The 15399-nt window shown below is 35.9% G+C and overlaps 1 protein-coding gene and 1 pseudogene across 1 annotated transcript; both read right to left on the bottom strand.

The window, feature by feature from the left end:
- Nucleotides 1-1251: 1251 nt before the first annotated feature.
- Nucleotides 1252-2232, bottom strand: LOC145606974 (ethylene-responsive transcription factor ERN1 pseudogene; annotated as a pseudogene).
- Nucleotides 2233-5092: 2860 nt separating this feature from the next.
- LOC145606723 (uncharacterized) lies at nt 5093-15034 on the bottom strand. The gene is made up of 20 exons (XM_081662550.1): nt 13573-15034; nt 13214-13417; nt 11603-11707; nt 11383-11448; nt 11137-11301; nt 10928-11002; nt 10659-10813; nt 10207-10342; nt 10000-10069; nt 9790-9917; nt 9608-9664; nt 8815-9000; nt 8588-8680; nt 7935-8020; nt 7776-7842; nt 7629-7695; nt 7410-7546; nt 6505-6596; nt 6203-6269; nt 5093-5844 (listed from the first exon to the last, which is right to left on the bottom strand). The coding sequence occupies exons 1-20, from the start codon at nt 14800-14802 to the stop codon at nt 5680-5682; spliced, it is 3351 nt and encodes a 1116-aa protein (XP_081518676.1). The 5' UTR covers nt 14803-15034; the 3' UTR covers nt 5093-5679.
- Nucleotides 15035-15399: the final 365 nt, after the last annotated feature.

Genomic DNA, 15399 nt, shown 5'->3' with positions numbered 1-15399 from the left:
TGCTGCCACATAACTTGTATCTTACTTTTATTTTATATGTTCATTGCATGGTACCAAACATCATTACATGTATGTGCATAAGACTTAAGTCCAACGAATAATTTTATTTGTCAATCTGAAGAAAATCTAATGTGTAGCGACCGCTATAAAAACTATGAGAAACAAAGGTGATAATAAATCTAGCTGGCTTGTGAACAATTTAATCTTGATATATAATTGTTGTGAACTAAGCACAATTGAACTCGACTCGATAAGTTTGCGTGTTAGGCTCGACATATTTTTATCAACTATGAATCTTACATAATATAAACTTTTACTTTGAAGTAATACTCTCTCTGTTCCAATTTAGTTGTCACACATTCCTTATAAAGTCATCCCTTTAGTTGATACACTTCTCTTTTTTATCTAGTATTGATATGATAATAAAAGTAAACACACAAAAAACTAACTATAAAATTGTTGCTCTATACTTTGTGTTAAGCTTTAATCAATTTTACTCGAGTGGAGTTTCAAGGTAAGTGAACTTGAAATTAATTTTTGAAACATTTTGAGTTTTGGCTCGAGCTTGACAACTCAAAGTTATTTCAGAGAAGATTTGGTTCAAACTCGGTCTCAGTGGTCGATTAGGCTCATAAAGACCCTGGTGAGAAACCAATAGTTTATGTAACACTCACCTCTAAGGAGGTCACTCATTTCAAGACTAACACCAGCCAAACACGCTTAATTGACTATAAAGTATAATTTGTACATCACACTTTTTAAAACTAAGATACACTTTGTTGTACATCAAATCCTTTTTAATGCAAAACAGAGGAATCATAGTTACCAAAAAAAAAAAAAGAATAATGGACTTGCTAATAAAATGAACTAATGAATAAAGTCATATACCATGTATGTAACCCTTTTATCATTGACATTTTTAAATAGTACACAAGTAAGAAAATGTGTATACATATACATATATCATGATACAATACAATCACGCAAGAGATTAGGAGAGGACATATTCCATCTCTCTTAAAACTCCTCGTTAATAAATTTTCAACAAGCTTAAAGTTGATCCATTCCTAATACTTAACCAAGACCAAAATAATTAAGAAAAAATTATAAACTAAAACAAGATTGATAAGATCAAAGCCAAAGAGTTTTTTCTTTTTACTCTTTTGGCTTTCACCCCTCTCAACTAGCAAAGTTGAGGTGTTATGGTTAATCAACCAAGGAAGGCATGAACAAAAAGGCGAAAATGGGCTATCAAATTGAGCAAAAAGATGAATAGAGTGGAGGAAGATCCCAAAGGGATTCGATAGGATCATGTACAAAATCGATGAACTCGTGTAGCCCATTACTACTCGCGTTGTAGTAGGATGCTGAGACATCCTTCTCCATTTTAATCTTCTCCATCTCTAACAATTCGGCACCCATTGCTTGTGGAAGTGTCACATTTTTAGGCATCTCCGATGACTCTTGACTTTGGTTTTGGCAGCTTAGACTTAGAGGAAGCTTTAGCATGCTAGGATTTATGTCATAACCCCCAGGGTTACCACATTGGAATAACGTCGAGTAATCAACTAACTCGTAGTTTCCAACAAAACCATTCATTTGAGGCCTATATACTTCACCATTATACACCCTATTTTGATGTAAACCTTGTGTTTGTGCAACAAAATTATCAAGATTTTTATACCCAAAATTACCCTGAAATTGGGCTATACTACTATTAGTACTAGCTAAGTTAAAAGGGTTTGAAAAGGCGGTGTTAGTAGTGCTCGAGGGAAATGCAACCGAATTGGTAGTTAAGGGTGTAACTAAAGTATTAGCAACTTGATGATCATCAACATTGCTTGATTTTTGGGACTCTAGTTTTTTGTTTTTGAGGAGGTTTTTGATCCTAGAAGCAACAGGGGAATTAGGAGAAACATGAGTGACAACAAAATTGGTTCGTGTGTTAGACCCTCGAAGCAGGCAGGCTGCTTCATCGTAGGCACGAGCAGCTGCCTCCGCGGTCTCAAAGGTGCCTAGCCACATCCTAATCTTTTGGGTTGTATCTTTGATCTCGGCCACCCATCTCCCACTCGGCCTTTGCCTCACCCCTACAAATTTGTTGCTTCTATTCGCGCTACTTGATGATTTCTTTGATTTTCCTTTGAGTTTTGTGACTTTGTTTATTGGAATCACACTTTTCGCTCCCATTTGACCAATGAAGTCTTGTTGGAATCGTATCTCCATAGACATTTTCGAGTTCCTTAAGCTTAAACTCGCTCTCTTTCTCTAATCAAAGGGCTCGAGTTAAGCGAAAATTGAACATAGGAAAGGAAGACATGTAGGGATGAATTTAAAGGGGGATGAAAGAAATGGAGGGAATGGAAGTTAACTAAGAATGGTCATTTTCATGTAAGTTAGAATTAGTGGGGGAGTTGTCAACATGTCTTTCATTCAATTTAAATATTTGGTACTTAAAATATTTTGTGCTCTTCGTGAGAATGTATTGTTTTATAAAAAAGATATGCTAAGCTGACTATCTTGTTGAAATCGTTATCTTTTCTAGTTTAGACTAATTGTTTTTGTTACAAATGATGTGTTACTGCTACAGATGTCTTTGTCCTAGTCTAAGTAAAATGACTAAAATACCCTCTAACAACCATTAACAAGGTTTAATGATTGTGTTAATATGTCATCCTTCTCTAGATTAATTGTATTCATCTTCTTCGAGTAGGGATCATCTTTGGGGACCAGGAGTATTCATGTTAATTTAGCTTATTCTATATCTAGATATGTTATAGGTGTATTATCATCGTTATAAAAAAAAATAAAAATCAAAAAAATAAAAAAAATCAAAATAAAAAAAAATAAAAAATAAAAAATAAAAAAAACACTTAAACGCCAATAATTTAATCCGTAATTCAACTCAATATAAGAATTTGAAAGTTCACATGCTTTATCACTATTCTCTGTAGAAAGAACCTCAACATATTCAACTACAAGTCTTGCATACCACCTGCAAAACTTCATTAAGATAGCTAGCATTCACATGAATTTACAAGCTTTTCGATTTCAGATAATTTCAAATACAAAAAATTGACATATATGACTCGTTCGTCTTTAGGTTTTATTAGTAGAATTTTTACAATTAATTTCCAAGTACTCATACAAATTTGTCGATTGTTTCAAAAATAGAATCTATAAATTCCAATATCATATCCTACTGTCTACTCAGTCTATTCTGTAGTCATTAGGAAACAGTATTAGCTAGAGGTGATCGAAATTCAGGCCGGGGCGGGGCGGGCCTGGCCTTAACACAATTCCTCGTACCCAAATCCATAAAAAAAAAGTAACAGGTTTGTTAGGCCAAAATGGGCTTTTCGGGCTTGTTTGGCCTTTTAACTAAATTTGCGTTTTTAATCTTGCCCAAACCTGCCCTATTTTCAGGCCGGATCGGGCCAGACTAATAGGCCGGGCCAATGGTGATCACATCTAGTATTGCCGTATTGCCATGACTAAATGGCTACCAAAATATCCTCCATGTGACCATGTCTTTACAAAATATAAGTTCACAAAACCACAATATTGTCTTACGTGTATTGCTTACTACTGTACTTAGTATTAACTTAATTAATTAGACATGTTGGGAAAACCAGGGGGGTAAACGCAAGAGGGAATTGGTGTATATCCGATGGCAAACTCCCAATGTGGGATGGGTTAAACTCAACACAGATGGGGCTTCGAAAGGTAACCCAGGAGCAGCAGGAGCTGGTGGTATAATTAGAGGCTGTGGTGGTGAAGTGTTTGAGTGCTTTACCTTGAATTGTGGCATCTGTTCTTGTACAAAGGCTGAGCTTATGGCGGTGATGAAAGGTCTGCAAGTGGCTTGGGAAGGTGGTCATCGAAAGATTGAACTCTCCTTGGATTCAGAGGTAGTAGCTCGTATGTTGGTTGAGGATGTTCCTGCCAATTCACCTTTCATTCATATATTGCGTAAATGCAAAGCCCTGATCTCTAATAGAGATTGGGAGGTTGACATATCACATTGCTTTCGAGAGGCTAACCGTGCAGCGGATTGGCTAGCGAATTACGGTGTGAATGCAACACCTTCTTTCTTCCTTCTTGAGGCGGTCCCGAGGGATCTTCAGACCGTTTTATTGGAGGATTTGGGAGGAGTAGCTTTAAGTCGGATGGTGCCGCAACAGAATAATGTGTAACTGTGCCCTTATGGCATCTTGTTAGTTTAGCTTTGGCTAGGCGGCTTTTATTTTTGCTTGTTTTTGCTTTGTTCTGTTTTCGTGTGTTCTGTTTTGTTTCTCAGGGGCTTTGCCTCTCTCTTCCACCAAAAAAAAAAAAAAAAATTAATTAGACATGTCAAAACTCGAAACTAAGTCCCTTTAAATTAACTCAATCTGAATTAGCACAGCCTAAACTCGAAATGAACACAAGTTTCTGTTGCCCAGATTAGGCCCGCCCATCCTGAAAGTCTGGTTAAATTTGAATGACTTTTCATAGATTAAGCAAATTCATAACTCAATAAGAGTGTGACCAAATTTTGAAATTGAAATAGAAAGTAGTAATTTCCATGAACTTTTAATGTACATTATATCATTATATCGTTGTTAAAAGTAACACTTTACACTTAACTTACCGGGGTTTATACAAATGAATTACTTTATTTTGTAAATAGTAAAGTTTTTTAGGATATTCCACTTTAAAAGTTCACATCAACCAAACATCTCACGAGAAAGCTAATACTCCTTTCATCCGTTAATATTACCTCTCTATTTTTTTTTATTATTATTATTATTATTATTTTTAATAACGAGGAACTACAAACGATACAACAATCAAACAAGAAGCAAAGAAAACACAGAATTACAAACTACACTACAAAATAACCCATAGAATAAAAGGCAAACGCGGAAACTTTATTCGAGCCAAGTTGGTTTACGACTATACCTTGCACCCAGTCGATTCACCCTTGAAATCCACAATCTGTCTTTACTAAATTACGTAAACAATTTACCCCCCCCCCCCCCCCCCACAAAGTAGAAAAATAAAAAAATAAAAAGGAACGCTACTAAGCACTAATCTTTCAAGGGACGGAGAATAACACAAACATGCTACCCTTACTAGTTTCCTGGGTTGAGCAACAAGAATAGCATATACACAATTGAATTCTTTTTGTCATACTCCATACTCCGGAGTTTGTAAATTATTAACTCATACAACAGCATGGAACCATTATAAAGTACAATATTAAGATATCGAGCAAACCTCAAACAATGAATACATACACGATACACCCCAAAAATTAAGTTGGTTACTGCAGAGACAAAGACCCCAAAATTGCTACAAAATTGATTCACAAATTCTTTTTTCAAACTGTCAAGAAATTGAACGCTATTAGACAACATATATATGACCTCACACTCTTCTTTTTTCTTTTTCATCTGTTGTAACTTAAGATCACAGCAAGATAACTGATTACAGACAGCTCATAATATACACATTGTACACTGATATCTGATCTTCCCCAACCAAGACAACCACATTGACCAACTACGTGCCACCAGCAAAAATTACGATCGAGGATATTATATATGCTATGAAAAAAGAATAATGAAATAGAAGACAATAGACCTGCTCACATCTTGAGCAGGCTTCCACATAAAGATGAAACAAAGACATGTGAAACTATTGGGAGAGAATTGACTGCAAGGCCAACACCTGCTGAGGTTGAAGGGATGACCAGGTCGATGCAAGAGTAGAGGGCGGTAGGGTTTGTTGAAGTTGCCTTAACAAATTGACCATTCGGCTTGCAGTTTGCTCTGTTGCAAGATCTTTACCCGCACACAAGACCTAGAAGCACCATAAGTGAGCAAAGGTTTAGTGGAACAATAAGAGACGCAAGATATTACCAGTTTTTTGCAGATATAAATTAGAGCACACTTAGTTTACACAATAACTATCAGCAACATGTTACAAGGTACGCAAATGAAGAAAACATGCCAAAGTTCCCACTTTCCTCTAAGGCAAACACCAAGGCATATGTCATGTTTGCAGGTGCTCAGCAATAAACCCGGTGTACCTCAAATGCTTACTCAAGTTCAAATCTCACTTATTTACAGGTAACAAAATAGTTTAACAAAACGCTGATGTTGTATCAAAATAAATAAATATATGAGATAAAAAATTCACGTCTGACAGTAAGGTGTACCTCAGCAAAAACTGCTACTATTTTGGACAAGTACTGATTGTTCGGTCCTAACAAGTCTCCATCAGACCTGCAAAGAACACAATTGCAAATGTTATAACAGACATGATGTAAAATAGTGATATTACAAATACAAACCTAAACATAAATCAATTTTGCAACTCCTACACCCCTTACTTCAGAACTCCAAGAAAAGATTTTTTTTTTAAAATAAAACAAAAAAAATCCCATTACATTTCTTAGTTTTAAAGTGTGAAGGAATGAGAGCAACTTTTGCATAATAACATGCATTTAAAGCACTTTACCTCTCAACCATAGAACAAAGTTGATCATGTACAACCTTGGCTTCAATTAGATCCCCTTTAATCGGCAAGCAATTCAACCACATAGGAACAACCTGTCAAGTCAGATGAATATATACATGTTAAAAGGATGAAAATCAAACAAAGCAAATATAATTACTCCCTTCGTCCAACTTTAGTTTGCCTCTTTATCTAGGCACATAGTTTTAGGTGGAGTTTGAGAGTGTAGCACACAATAATTATTTTATTAAAACGGTAGTTGTGATAAGAGATGGTAGGAAATTTTTAAAATTGAATGAGTAAGAAGCCTTAATTTTTAGTAATGCGAAAAAAGAAGCATTTCAAAAAAATAGTGGGTCCTTTGACTCCTTGCCAAATAAAAGAAATGGTCAAACTATATAGGGAGTTTGGGACCAACTAAAAAAGGAAATTACAAACTCGTTCTATCATTCATCATCATTTTTTGTTTTTTGTTCTTGTAAATAAAAAAACAAAAAAAAAAAAAAAAGGAAACCACAAAAAGTGGTGTGTAATCTTTTGCTAACAATTTTCAAAATTATAATAATTCCAATAAATTATTTTTCAAATTTATATAATTCTAATAAATTGGACTTTTTAAATATTTTTATGAACTGTTTCAGGCTTCAAAAAAAAATAAAAAATAAAAAAAATAAATAAATAAAACTGAAAACTATAGTGATGCCGAACAGACCCTAACTGAAATACATGTATTATAGTAATAAGATATACCAGTAAATGGTTTTTCGTTAATGCAAAACCTGATTAAATTTTTTTCAAATAAAAAGCTCCAATGGCCAGATTAAAATTTCACCATCATTATAGAAATTGAGGGTCAAACACATTCAACTAAAAAAGATGAGCATAATAGATAGACACGTTAGAAATACCTGAGCAGCATCTATACTATCACGATGAAACTGGCATATCTTCCCAAGAGCTGAAACAGCATTGTCATATGCCATCACATTCTCTGCACGTGTAGCATTAGGATGCCTTATCACAGCATCCAATCTTGAAAGAGCCTCTGGATTTAATCCAAAATTACTTGTCAACAAATGATATTATGGAAATCCAAATTGTGAAGGAAAAACACAATTAAATCACACCTCTAACAAGAGGCTTGAACACAGATCCACCAAACTCAGCACAAACACCAAGACCATAAACAGCCGCCTGCAGACCAGAAAATTATATAACTAAAATGCCAAGTGCAACTCTAACAATTACACAACAGAAAAAGAGTTTGGAGTCACCTGCCGAACATCTGAGTTGTCATCATTGCAAGCTTCCAAAAGGAAAGGAAGGAAGGTATCATAGTATCTGCATTACCAACACATGCAATAAATACATAAGATAAAGAAGCAAATAAAAGGATATAATAGTAAAAAAAAATATCAGTTATAGTATCCCACCTAAGTGCTGCTTCACGACAATGCTCCACAACATCATCAAAGATACAAATGGCGATTCTTCTTTCTTCTGTAGTTTTATCCTTGCCCTGCATGCCAATAAACCTCATTAATTCACCTCCAATGTGAAACAAAGCACAGCACAGACACACATTTGGATGGTTTGCATATTAAGAGAGAATGCTATAATACTAAGAATGCTCTAGTTCTGTTATAATACCCCAAACAGTGGCAATTACTTTCAGAATTCAATTTACATAAATAATCTAGATTAATGTAATTTAAAAGAGTTGAGAATATAAATGAGCATAAGGTCATCATTCAGCAAATCACCACAAAAGATAATCCTCAACTAAAAGGATTTAAGGAATTATCTGCAAACAGAAAGCTACTCCACAACTAGAGCTAGTACAATATGCAAAAATATTTACATAGCGATTGGTTGGCAGTACAATATAGCAAACACAGAATAACACCTAGTTTATCTTATATCCAGCAACTTATTGGCACAAAAGAATATTTACAGTGAGCCTCATAACTCTATGGAAACAATGACTGTCTATAAAATTACATGTCTCAAAACCATAATACTGCAAAACCTAATGATTTTAATGTTACTTGAACAAAAAGTTGTGCCTGGGAGATAGAGAACCTACCCACATAGGTGTCAAGTATGACGAGAGCTCATCAAAGAAGGGCAAGAAAGATGCCTTGAATGTCTTGATTAAAGTGCCTAAGCAATCACCAATCTGGCTCAAACGTAAAACAAAGATTAATAGCATCAAAAAAATTCTAAGTTAAAACCTAATAATAATAATTTTAATAAATAAATAAATCAAACACATCTCAAAAGACCTAAGCCTACAATGCTTTTAAAACTCACCTGATCAAAAAGTTCTTCTTCTTGCTCATTTTCTTCCGTAAGAATTTCTCCTTCTTCAGCATCAAAATCTTCAGCTTTGATCCTTTCTGCTCTCTCTGCCTTTCTGGAGGCGCTCGCTGTAATAACCTGCTTTATCTCATCTACTATGATTCTTACTTGGCTTTCATCCAGAAGTGTTCCAGATACCTAACAGAAAAATGGAGTTAGCTTTGCCACCAAATAGTTAAGGCAACCATAATATATTTAATAGGATGGTTTTTGGCAAATTTATAAGCAGCAACATGCTAGAGTACCAAGGAATCTTAGGTTGAATCAAACATTCTATACTAGATATTAGAAAACGCATTCAAACAAGCTTAGGTGTCACGTGGTGCTCTCCTCATTTAATTGAGTCTTTTATTTCATGTGTTTAAAAAAAAGGATTGTACAAGATTTAGACTCAAAACCTTAATAAAAGCTATGGTATAACCACAAAGATATTACCATAATACATGTTATTCTCTCAAAAGTGTTCCTAAACAAGCTTAGGTGTCTCGTGGTGTTCTCCTAATTTAATTGAAGCTTTTCTTTCATGTTGGATTGTACAACATATGAACCCACAACCTCAAGTTTAAAAATGAATGTATTACCACATTACATGTTTTTCTTTTAAACTTCAACATAATAAGGATTTGAATGATGGCAATAATGCGATAACTCGAGGCATCGCTAGGCCCAAAAAGTAGTTATTTGCTAAATCAAAGCTTGAAAATTAGACATCAGCGCTAAAATTCCACAGGCCTATGAGAGATACCTGAACACACTCATTAAGCGCATCAAGCATGTTTGAACAGATTTCCACTTCAGGTTCCTGCAAAATTAGTAGTAAATGAGGGTCAGATACATATTCACAGGGAGATGAAGGAATACATGCAAAATCAAGCTCAACAATACTATAAAGTATAAACTAATCAAGGGAACAGAAAAAATCATCACCTTGTGTAAAGCCTCTACCAAAGCGGGTATAATATAATCAGACAATTGCTTAACATAAGACTCGTTCCGACCTTGGGCTAACCCCTTCTCCACAGCTAACTTAGCAGAGCGCAGCAACTCTGGCATGGCTGTAAAACACAAAATTAAAGAGCACATCAAAGCTATAGCTGATACAGGCAAGAGCATAGAAGCAACAAACAAGCCAAATACCTGACACTGCTGCCTTTCTAACTTCCTCGTGGAAATAAAATTTAAGAAGGGGAACCAATGTAGGAGCAACCTGCAAATTTTTATGAAACTTATCAACTTCAATCACCCATAGATTAAAGGGAACCAAGAAAAAGCAAGGCCTTCAGCCACAGAGGATGCTAGCCTCAATCAACTGAGAAAAGACTATACAAAAGAATAAAATATGACCTGGTCAATCCACGGAAAGAAGCCTTCTTTTAGCTCATCAGCATAGCAACACAACATGTTGCAAGCTGTAGCTTTCTCCTCAAGAACACTGGTCTTGATTCCAATCCTTTTGTCCCCGAGGGTGATGGTCTCAATGCTACAATTGAAGCATTAAAATCAGGTTGTACTTCTTATATGAAAGCAAAATGAACATGTGCAATGGTTGTTTTGTGTGGTGATAGAGACATATCATGAACCAAATATCAGTAAATATAAGTCTAATTAAACAAGCATAGCCATAGAAAACCTAGTCTCTTCAACTCAATTAACAAAATCAGCACAAAAGAAGCACTACTGAATCTAAAACAGTTCCAATCAGTAAAAGCAATTATGAGTCCTTAAGAGGTATCCTAAAGAAAAGGTTGAACATGCAGAAGATGAGAAGACAATAAAATCATAAAAGCCAAAAGTACCTCTCATCATCAGATTCATCAATATCAGCATCTGAATCTGCTGATGTGATTGTCACATCAGGCTTAAGTTGAGCAGAGTGAAGCAATGGAGGCATAACAACACTCATATAAGGAAGGAAATCTTGCCCCAGACATTTGCAGAGTCTTGCCCATGCCTGAAAAAAATATTTGTATCCATTATCCATACACAAGTACAGAAGTTTATTTATAGGAATCGGCTCAGAATATCAATACTATTCAAAGATGTCAAAGTAATTTTATAGCTAAACCTGAAGCATATAACTAGTTGTTGGATCATCAGCTTCCATTTGTGATCCTTGTAACTGCATCAGAACGTCCATGACCTATAACACAAAAAATAACCATATTTTACTTATACAGCAAACCATAAGTAATATATTTAGATGTATAGATCCTAACCAGTTAATGACTAGTACAGTAACTGTTTAATAATAAGAGCAATTATTTTTTAAAGTACCTGCTTAGCATCATCTCTAAACTTCTCTTTCCCAACAGCCATTCCAACCAAGCTTATACATTCCATTGACTTTGCACGTAGCATACGATTGGACTTGTCAGTTGCATTGACTAGTATAGCCTTAAGGTATGGCATAACAGCATCATAATACTTCTGGAAAAGCTCCTGCAATTAGAGGTAATGTCAGAAAATACATCAAGGTCATCAACCCAAAAAATACCTTAAATGTTTGTAAACTTAGGGTACCTGTGATGAATCAGCAACTGATGCTAATGCAGTCAAAGCCCCTTCCTGAACCATTTGCTTTCCATTCTGGATAACATAGCACAAAAATACTCAAAAAACTACTTCTAAACATTAACTAAGAACAAAAATACAATAAATATATGATCCAATACTGACTGAAAAAACAAACAGATGCATGCACAAAACAGAGTTAATATATTTGTGCAAGTGATGAAGGTACCTGCAAAAGGACGAGCAATTTGCTCACAATACCATCTAAGTATGGCGTCAAGATCTCTGGAGTGCAATTTTCACTGAAGTTCAACACAGCTGAAGCAGCATGTGCCTACCATACACAGCAAAAAGAAGATGAACAAAACAAAAAATAAATCAAGATGCAAAATTTTTCATGAATTCCCTATTTTTATAAAAACACAGAGAAAATGACTATGCATGAACAATATAATGACCGTGTAGAGAGTAGAAAAAGAGTGGAAGAAAGATGACAGATTCTTTTAGCTCTCTGTTATTCAGAACCAGCCAACACTTTATTACAGGTTTATTTTTAACACAGCTACAACATTAGAGTACTGTGGGAGTTGGATTCCATTTCTCTCAAGGATCTTAGTCAACAAAGTTCGTTAAAAGAACAGCAATTCAAATACATAAACGGGTAAAAGATCAGAAATGTATCAGGAGAGGGGTTGATTAGCACATGACTTTAATGCCATGCATATTGTAGAGGCAGCAACAATCAAGGTTAGTCATAAGTCAAAGGCTATTTTATCAAAAAATATATTCATTTAAATAGCGAGAGAGAAAACAAGAATTGGTGAGTGGCAACATGACATGAGTAGACACATGACATAAGCTCACAAATTTAAATAATCCCTTAACTAATGCATTTAACCCAATACTGTTAGGATCGAGATTCTATCTGGGCCAAGTGCAGTAGCCTCTAACTGAAGCTATTAAGACTTAGACCTGATCAAATTCTATATGTAATGCTCATTTTCAATATTCAAGCACGCTAAAAAATCACTCTATCTTTGTGAATCTAGTAAGTAGTATTCAAAATTCAGTGACTATAGGTAACACAGACATATTAAGGACACATGTCAAGTATCCCAAACATATGCAAAGCCAACAAACCCCTACGACAGGCCTCTGAGAGATTGAGCCGGTGTATGTGATTTTATGGTGATGCCTCACTCAAGAATTGTAATATACTAGCTCTGTTTCATATTATTTGCAATTTTTGTCAAAAATGGATGCTACAGGTTATTTGCTACAAATTTTTAGGTTATCATTTCTCTCTATCTCTCTCCTCATCTCATGCATCCATATTTTTCTCTCCATTTTACACACAAACAAATTTTGCCTAGGAGCCCATAGGGTCTTCAAAGTTGCAAAATAATATGAAACGGACTAATGGAGGTAGTATTAATTTTGTAAGTATAAAATAAATTTATTCAGGTTTGACATGTATATATTGTCTATGTGGAGAAAATGTAACATAATTTTTTTAAAGTAATCATTTCCTTCTGTTTTATCCTACTAGTGTCTAGTGCCCAAATTTAAAAATAAAAAAAAAATATTAAAAAAAAAAAAAAAAAAAAAAAAAAAAAAACTAGATTATATAGCTCAAGTATACATTGCTTCAATTAAGGAGTTGTAACTGATGAGCTCAACACACATGCTTTGTCACAATAAGACAATTCCTTGCATCAAATTACCAACAGAAACTAAAAGGCAAGATAATAAACAAAGGTATTGGACTATTGGTTGAACACCGTAAAAATAAAAGCAATACTGTTAATTACTTGAAACAATATCAATACAACAAAGCTACCTGGACACGAGGATTTTGGAAATCATCCATGGAAGATGCCAAAGCAGGCAAGACACGATTGTGATATTGCATTTGCAAATCTGGCCCCAAGTCCGTTGATAATTGACCGATTGCATTAATAGCAGCCCAACGCACACGAGGATGTGGGTCTTGAAACGAATTTAACACCATTGACACCACTTGCTCCAAGTTCTTTATCATTACCTGTCAACTCAAATTGCAAAAGAAACTCAGTCACCTAATTCTAAACCCCCAAATCCATTAAGTATGAAAAAACAAAGAATTAACACACTGTATACATTATAATTGGCAAATTGCATAGGAAAACCCCTACTTATCGAAAGCTCGAAAGACAGTACCTTTGAGCAACCCTCTGCAATTTGAGCCAAACAAATCAATGCAGCATGATGCTTTTGCCATTCCGGAGCAGCCAGATAAGCCGGCAACACCTCGGAAGCAACAGGAACAATGGTATTCCCTCCCAACGAAATCGACAACCTATCCAAACACTCCTGCGCAACACTATAATTACTAGACTCCCCGGCATCCTCGTCCTCGGTATCAGCCGTATGCCACACAGGATCATCCTCAATATCAAGCAACATCTTCATCAATATCCCAAACAACCTGTGAATAAACTGAGGCAACTTCCTCATCATACCAGGCGCCCTCTCCCTCGCCTCAGCAAGTGTAATTACAAACTCAATCGCCAAATGCCTCGTCCCTTCCTCAAGTGTCTCCGCCTCCGCAATCTGCAGCATTGCCCCAACAACATCAACCAACTGCCTCCTCAAAAACCTCGGCTCGGTCCCAGCCAAATCAATCAACAACTCAAGCGCCTCCTGAGCAGTCGCCTCCTGCCCACAATTCAAAGCCTCCGTCAACGTCTGCATCATCGGGGGCAGCAAATCCTGAAACCTATCACGATCCGAAGCACTCGTTAAGCATTGTATGAAATTAATCGTAGCTCCAAGCGCAGCAATCCGAACCTCGGCACTCGAATTACCACCTAAACACTGGAAAAACACATTGTGCAGCGTATCCAAATGCGGAACCAATGTTTCCCCAATATACTGCGCCAATTGAGCAAATATCAACAGCGCAGATTCTCTCAGCTTCGGATTATCCGAAGTAACACACTGAAACATAAACGGCAAAAGCTCAGGCCAACCATAGTCAGGGATAATCCCAGCAGCAAGCTCAGAAATAGTATCACACAACTTCTTCGAAATCGTCTTCGCATCTTCCCTCGGAACACAAGCAAGAAGAACAGATTTCAGGGTATTCTGAGTCGAACCACTGAGTTTCGGCCATAGAAACGAGTCATCCCGAGTCAAGAGCTTTCGAAGGAGAATCGCCGCCATAGCTCGAGCTTCAGGGTGAGGAGAAGACTGAAGAAGGTGGGCGAGCTTGAGGGAGAGAGCGTCGGGTTGATGCTGCTTGCAGAGATTGTAGATGGTTTCGGATTGAGAGCGTTGGTCGTTGTTGGTTGACATGAGTTGGGAAATTAGGGTTTCGAAATGGGATGGATCGGGGCCGAGAATCGCCGCCATTGAAGCGTGTTGGAACTGAGTCAACTCGGACGCCATTGATGGAGGTTTGGAGGTAGGAAGAGGTTGTTTGCGCCTTACAAATAGTGGGGGAAATTAGGGTTTTTGGGGATAATTTTTGAGAGAGAGAAAAATGGAGGCGCTAAATGGTTTGTGTGCTAGTCTCTTTCTCTCTCTTTCCTTTTCTTTTTTTTTTTTTTTTTTTTGGGTTTTAAATAAAATGGAGTAGTAATAATTGCTTGGTATTATATTCTCGTACTCTCAACTAGGGAGCCAAATGGAATGTTGAGGGAGAGAAAAAAGGGGAAAAATTTTGGAGGGGGATATATAGGTGAGGTCCGTGAGGGTGGGAGTTGTGGAAATTAGGCCCGTTCTCTTCATCTTAATTTTGCTGAACTGAAATTATTTTTAATGAATTTAAAATTATTTTTGCTAAATTAAAATTATTTTTATTGATCTTAAATTAAGTTTACTAAACTGAAAGTATTTTTGCTGAACTGGAATTATTTTAAAGAAAATTTCACTTTTACTACCAGTAAAAGCACTAAGAATCAGATTTATTACCTATTTAAAAAAAAAAATTAAATAACTACCACCAAAATCCCCTAACTGTAGAATTAACTACCATTTAACGTT

Source organism: Chenopodium album, chromosome 23, assembly GCF_948465745.1.
Source record: "Chenopodium album chromosome 23, dcCheAlbu1.1, whole genome shotgun sequence".
In the NCBI taxonomy this organism is placed as follows: Eukaryota; Viridiplantae; Streptophyta; class Magnoliopsida; order Caryophyllales; family Amaranthaceae; genus Chenopodium; species Chenopodium album.
Note: the sequence above shows the minus strand (reverse complement) of the source record. Positions and strands in the feature narration are given on the sequence as shown.

Excerpts from the sequence above, each read along its gene's own strand:
- LOC145606723 (XM_081662550.1), bottom strand. The coding sequence starts at position 14,802 with ATGGCGTCCGAGTTGACTCAGTTCCAACACGCTTCAATGGCGGCGATT. Across the intron at positions 7,696-7,775 it reads ACAACTCAGATGTTCGGCAG|GCGGCTGTTTATGGTCTTGG; the intron begins GTGACTCCAAAC and ends TCTGGTCTGCAG. Across the intron at positions 6,270-6,504 it reads CTTTGTTCTATGGTTGAGAG|GTCTGATGGAGACTTGTTAG; the intron begins GTAAAGTGCTTT and ends TGTTCTTTGCAG.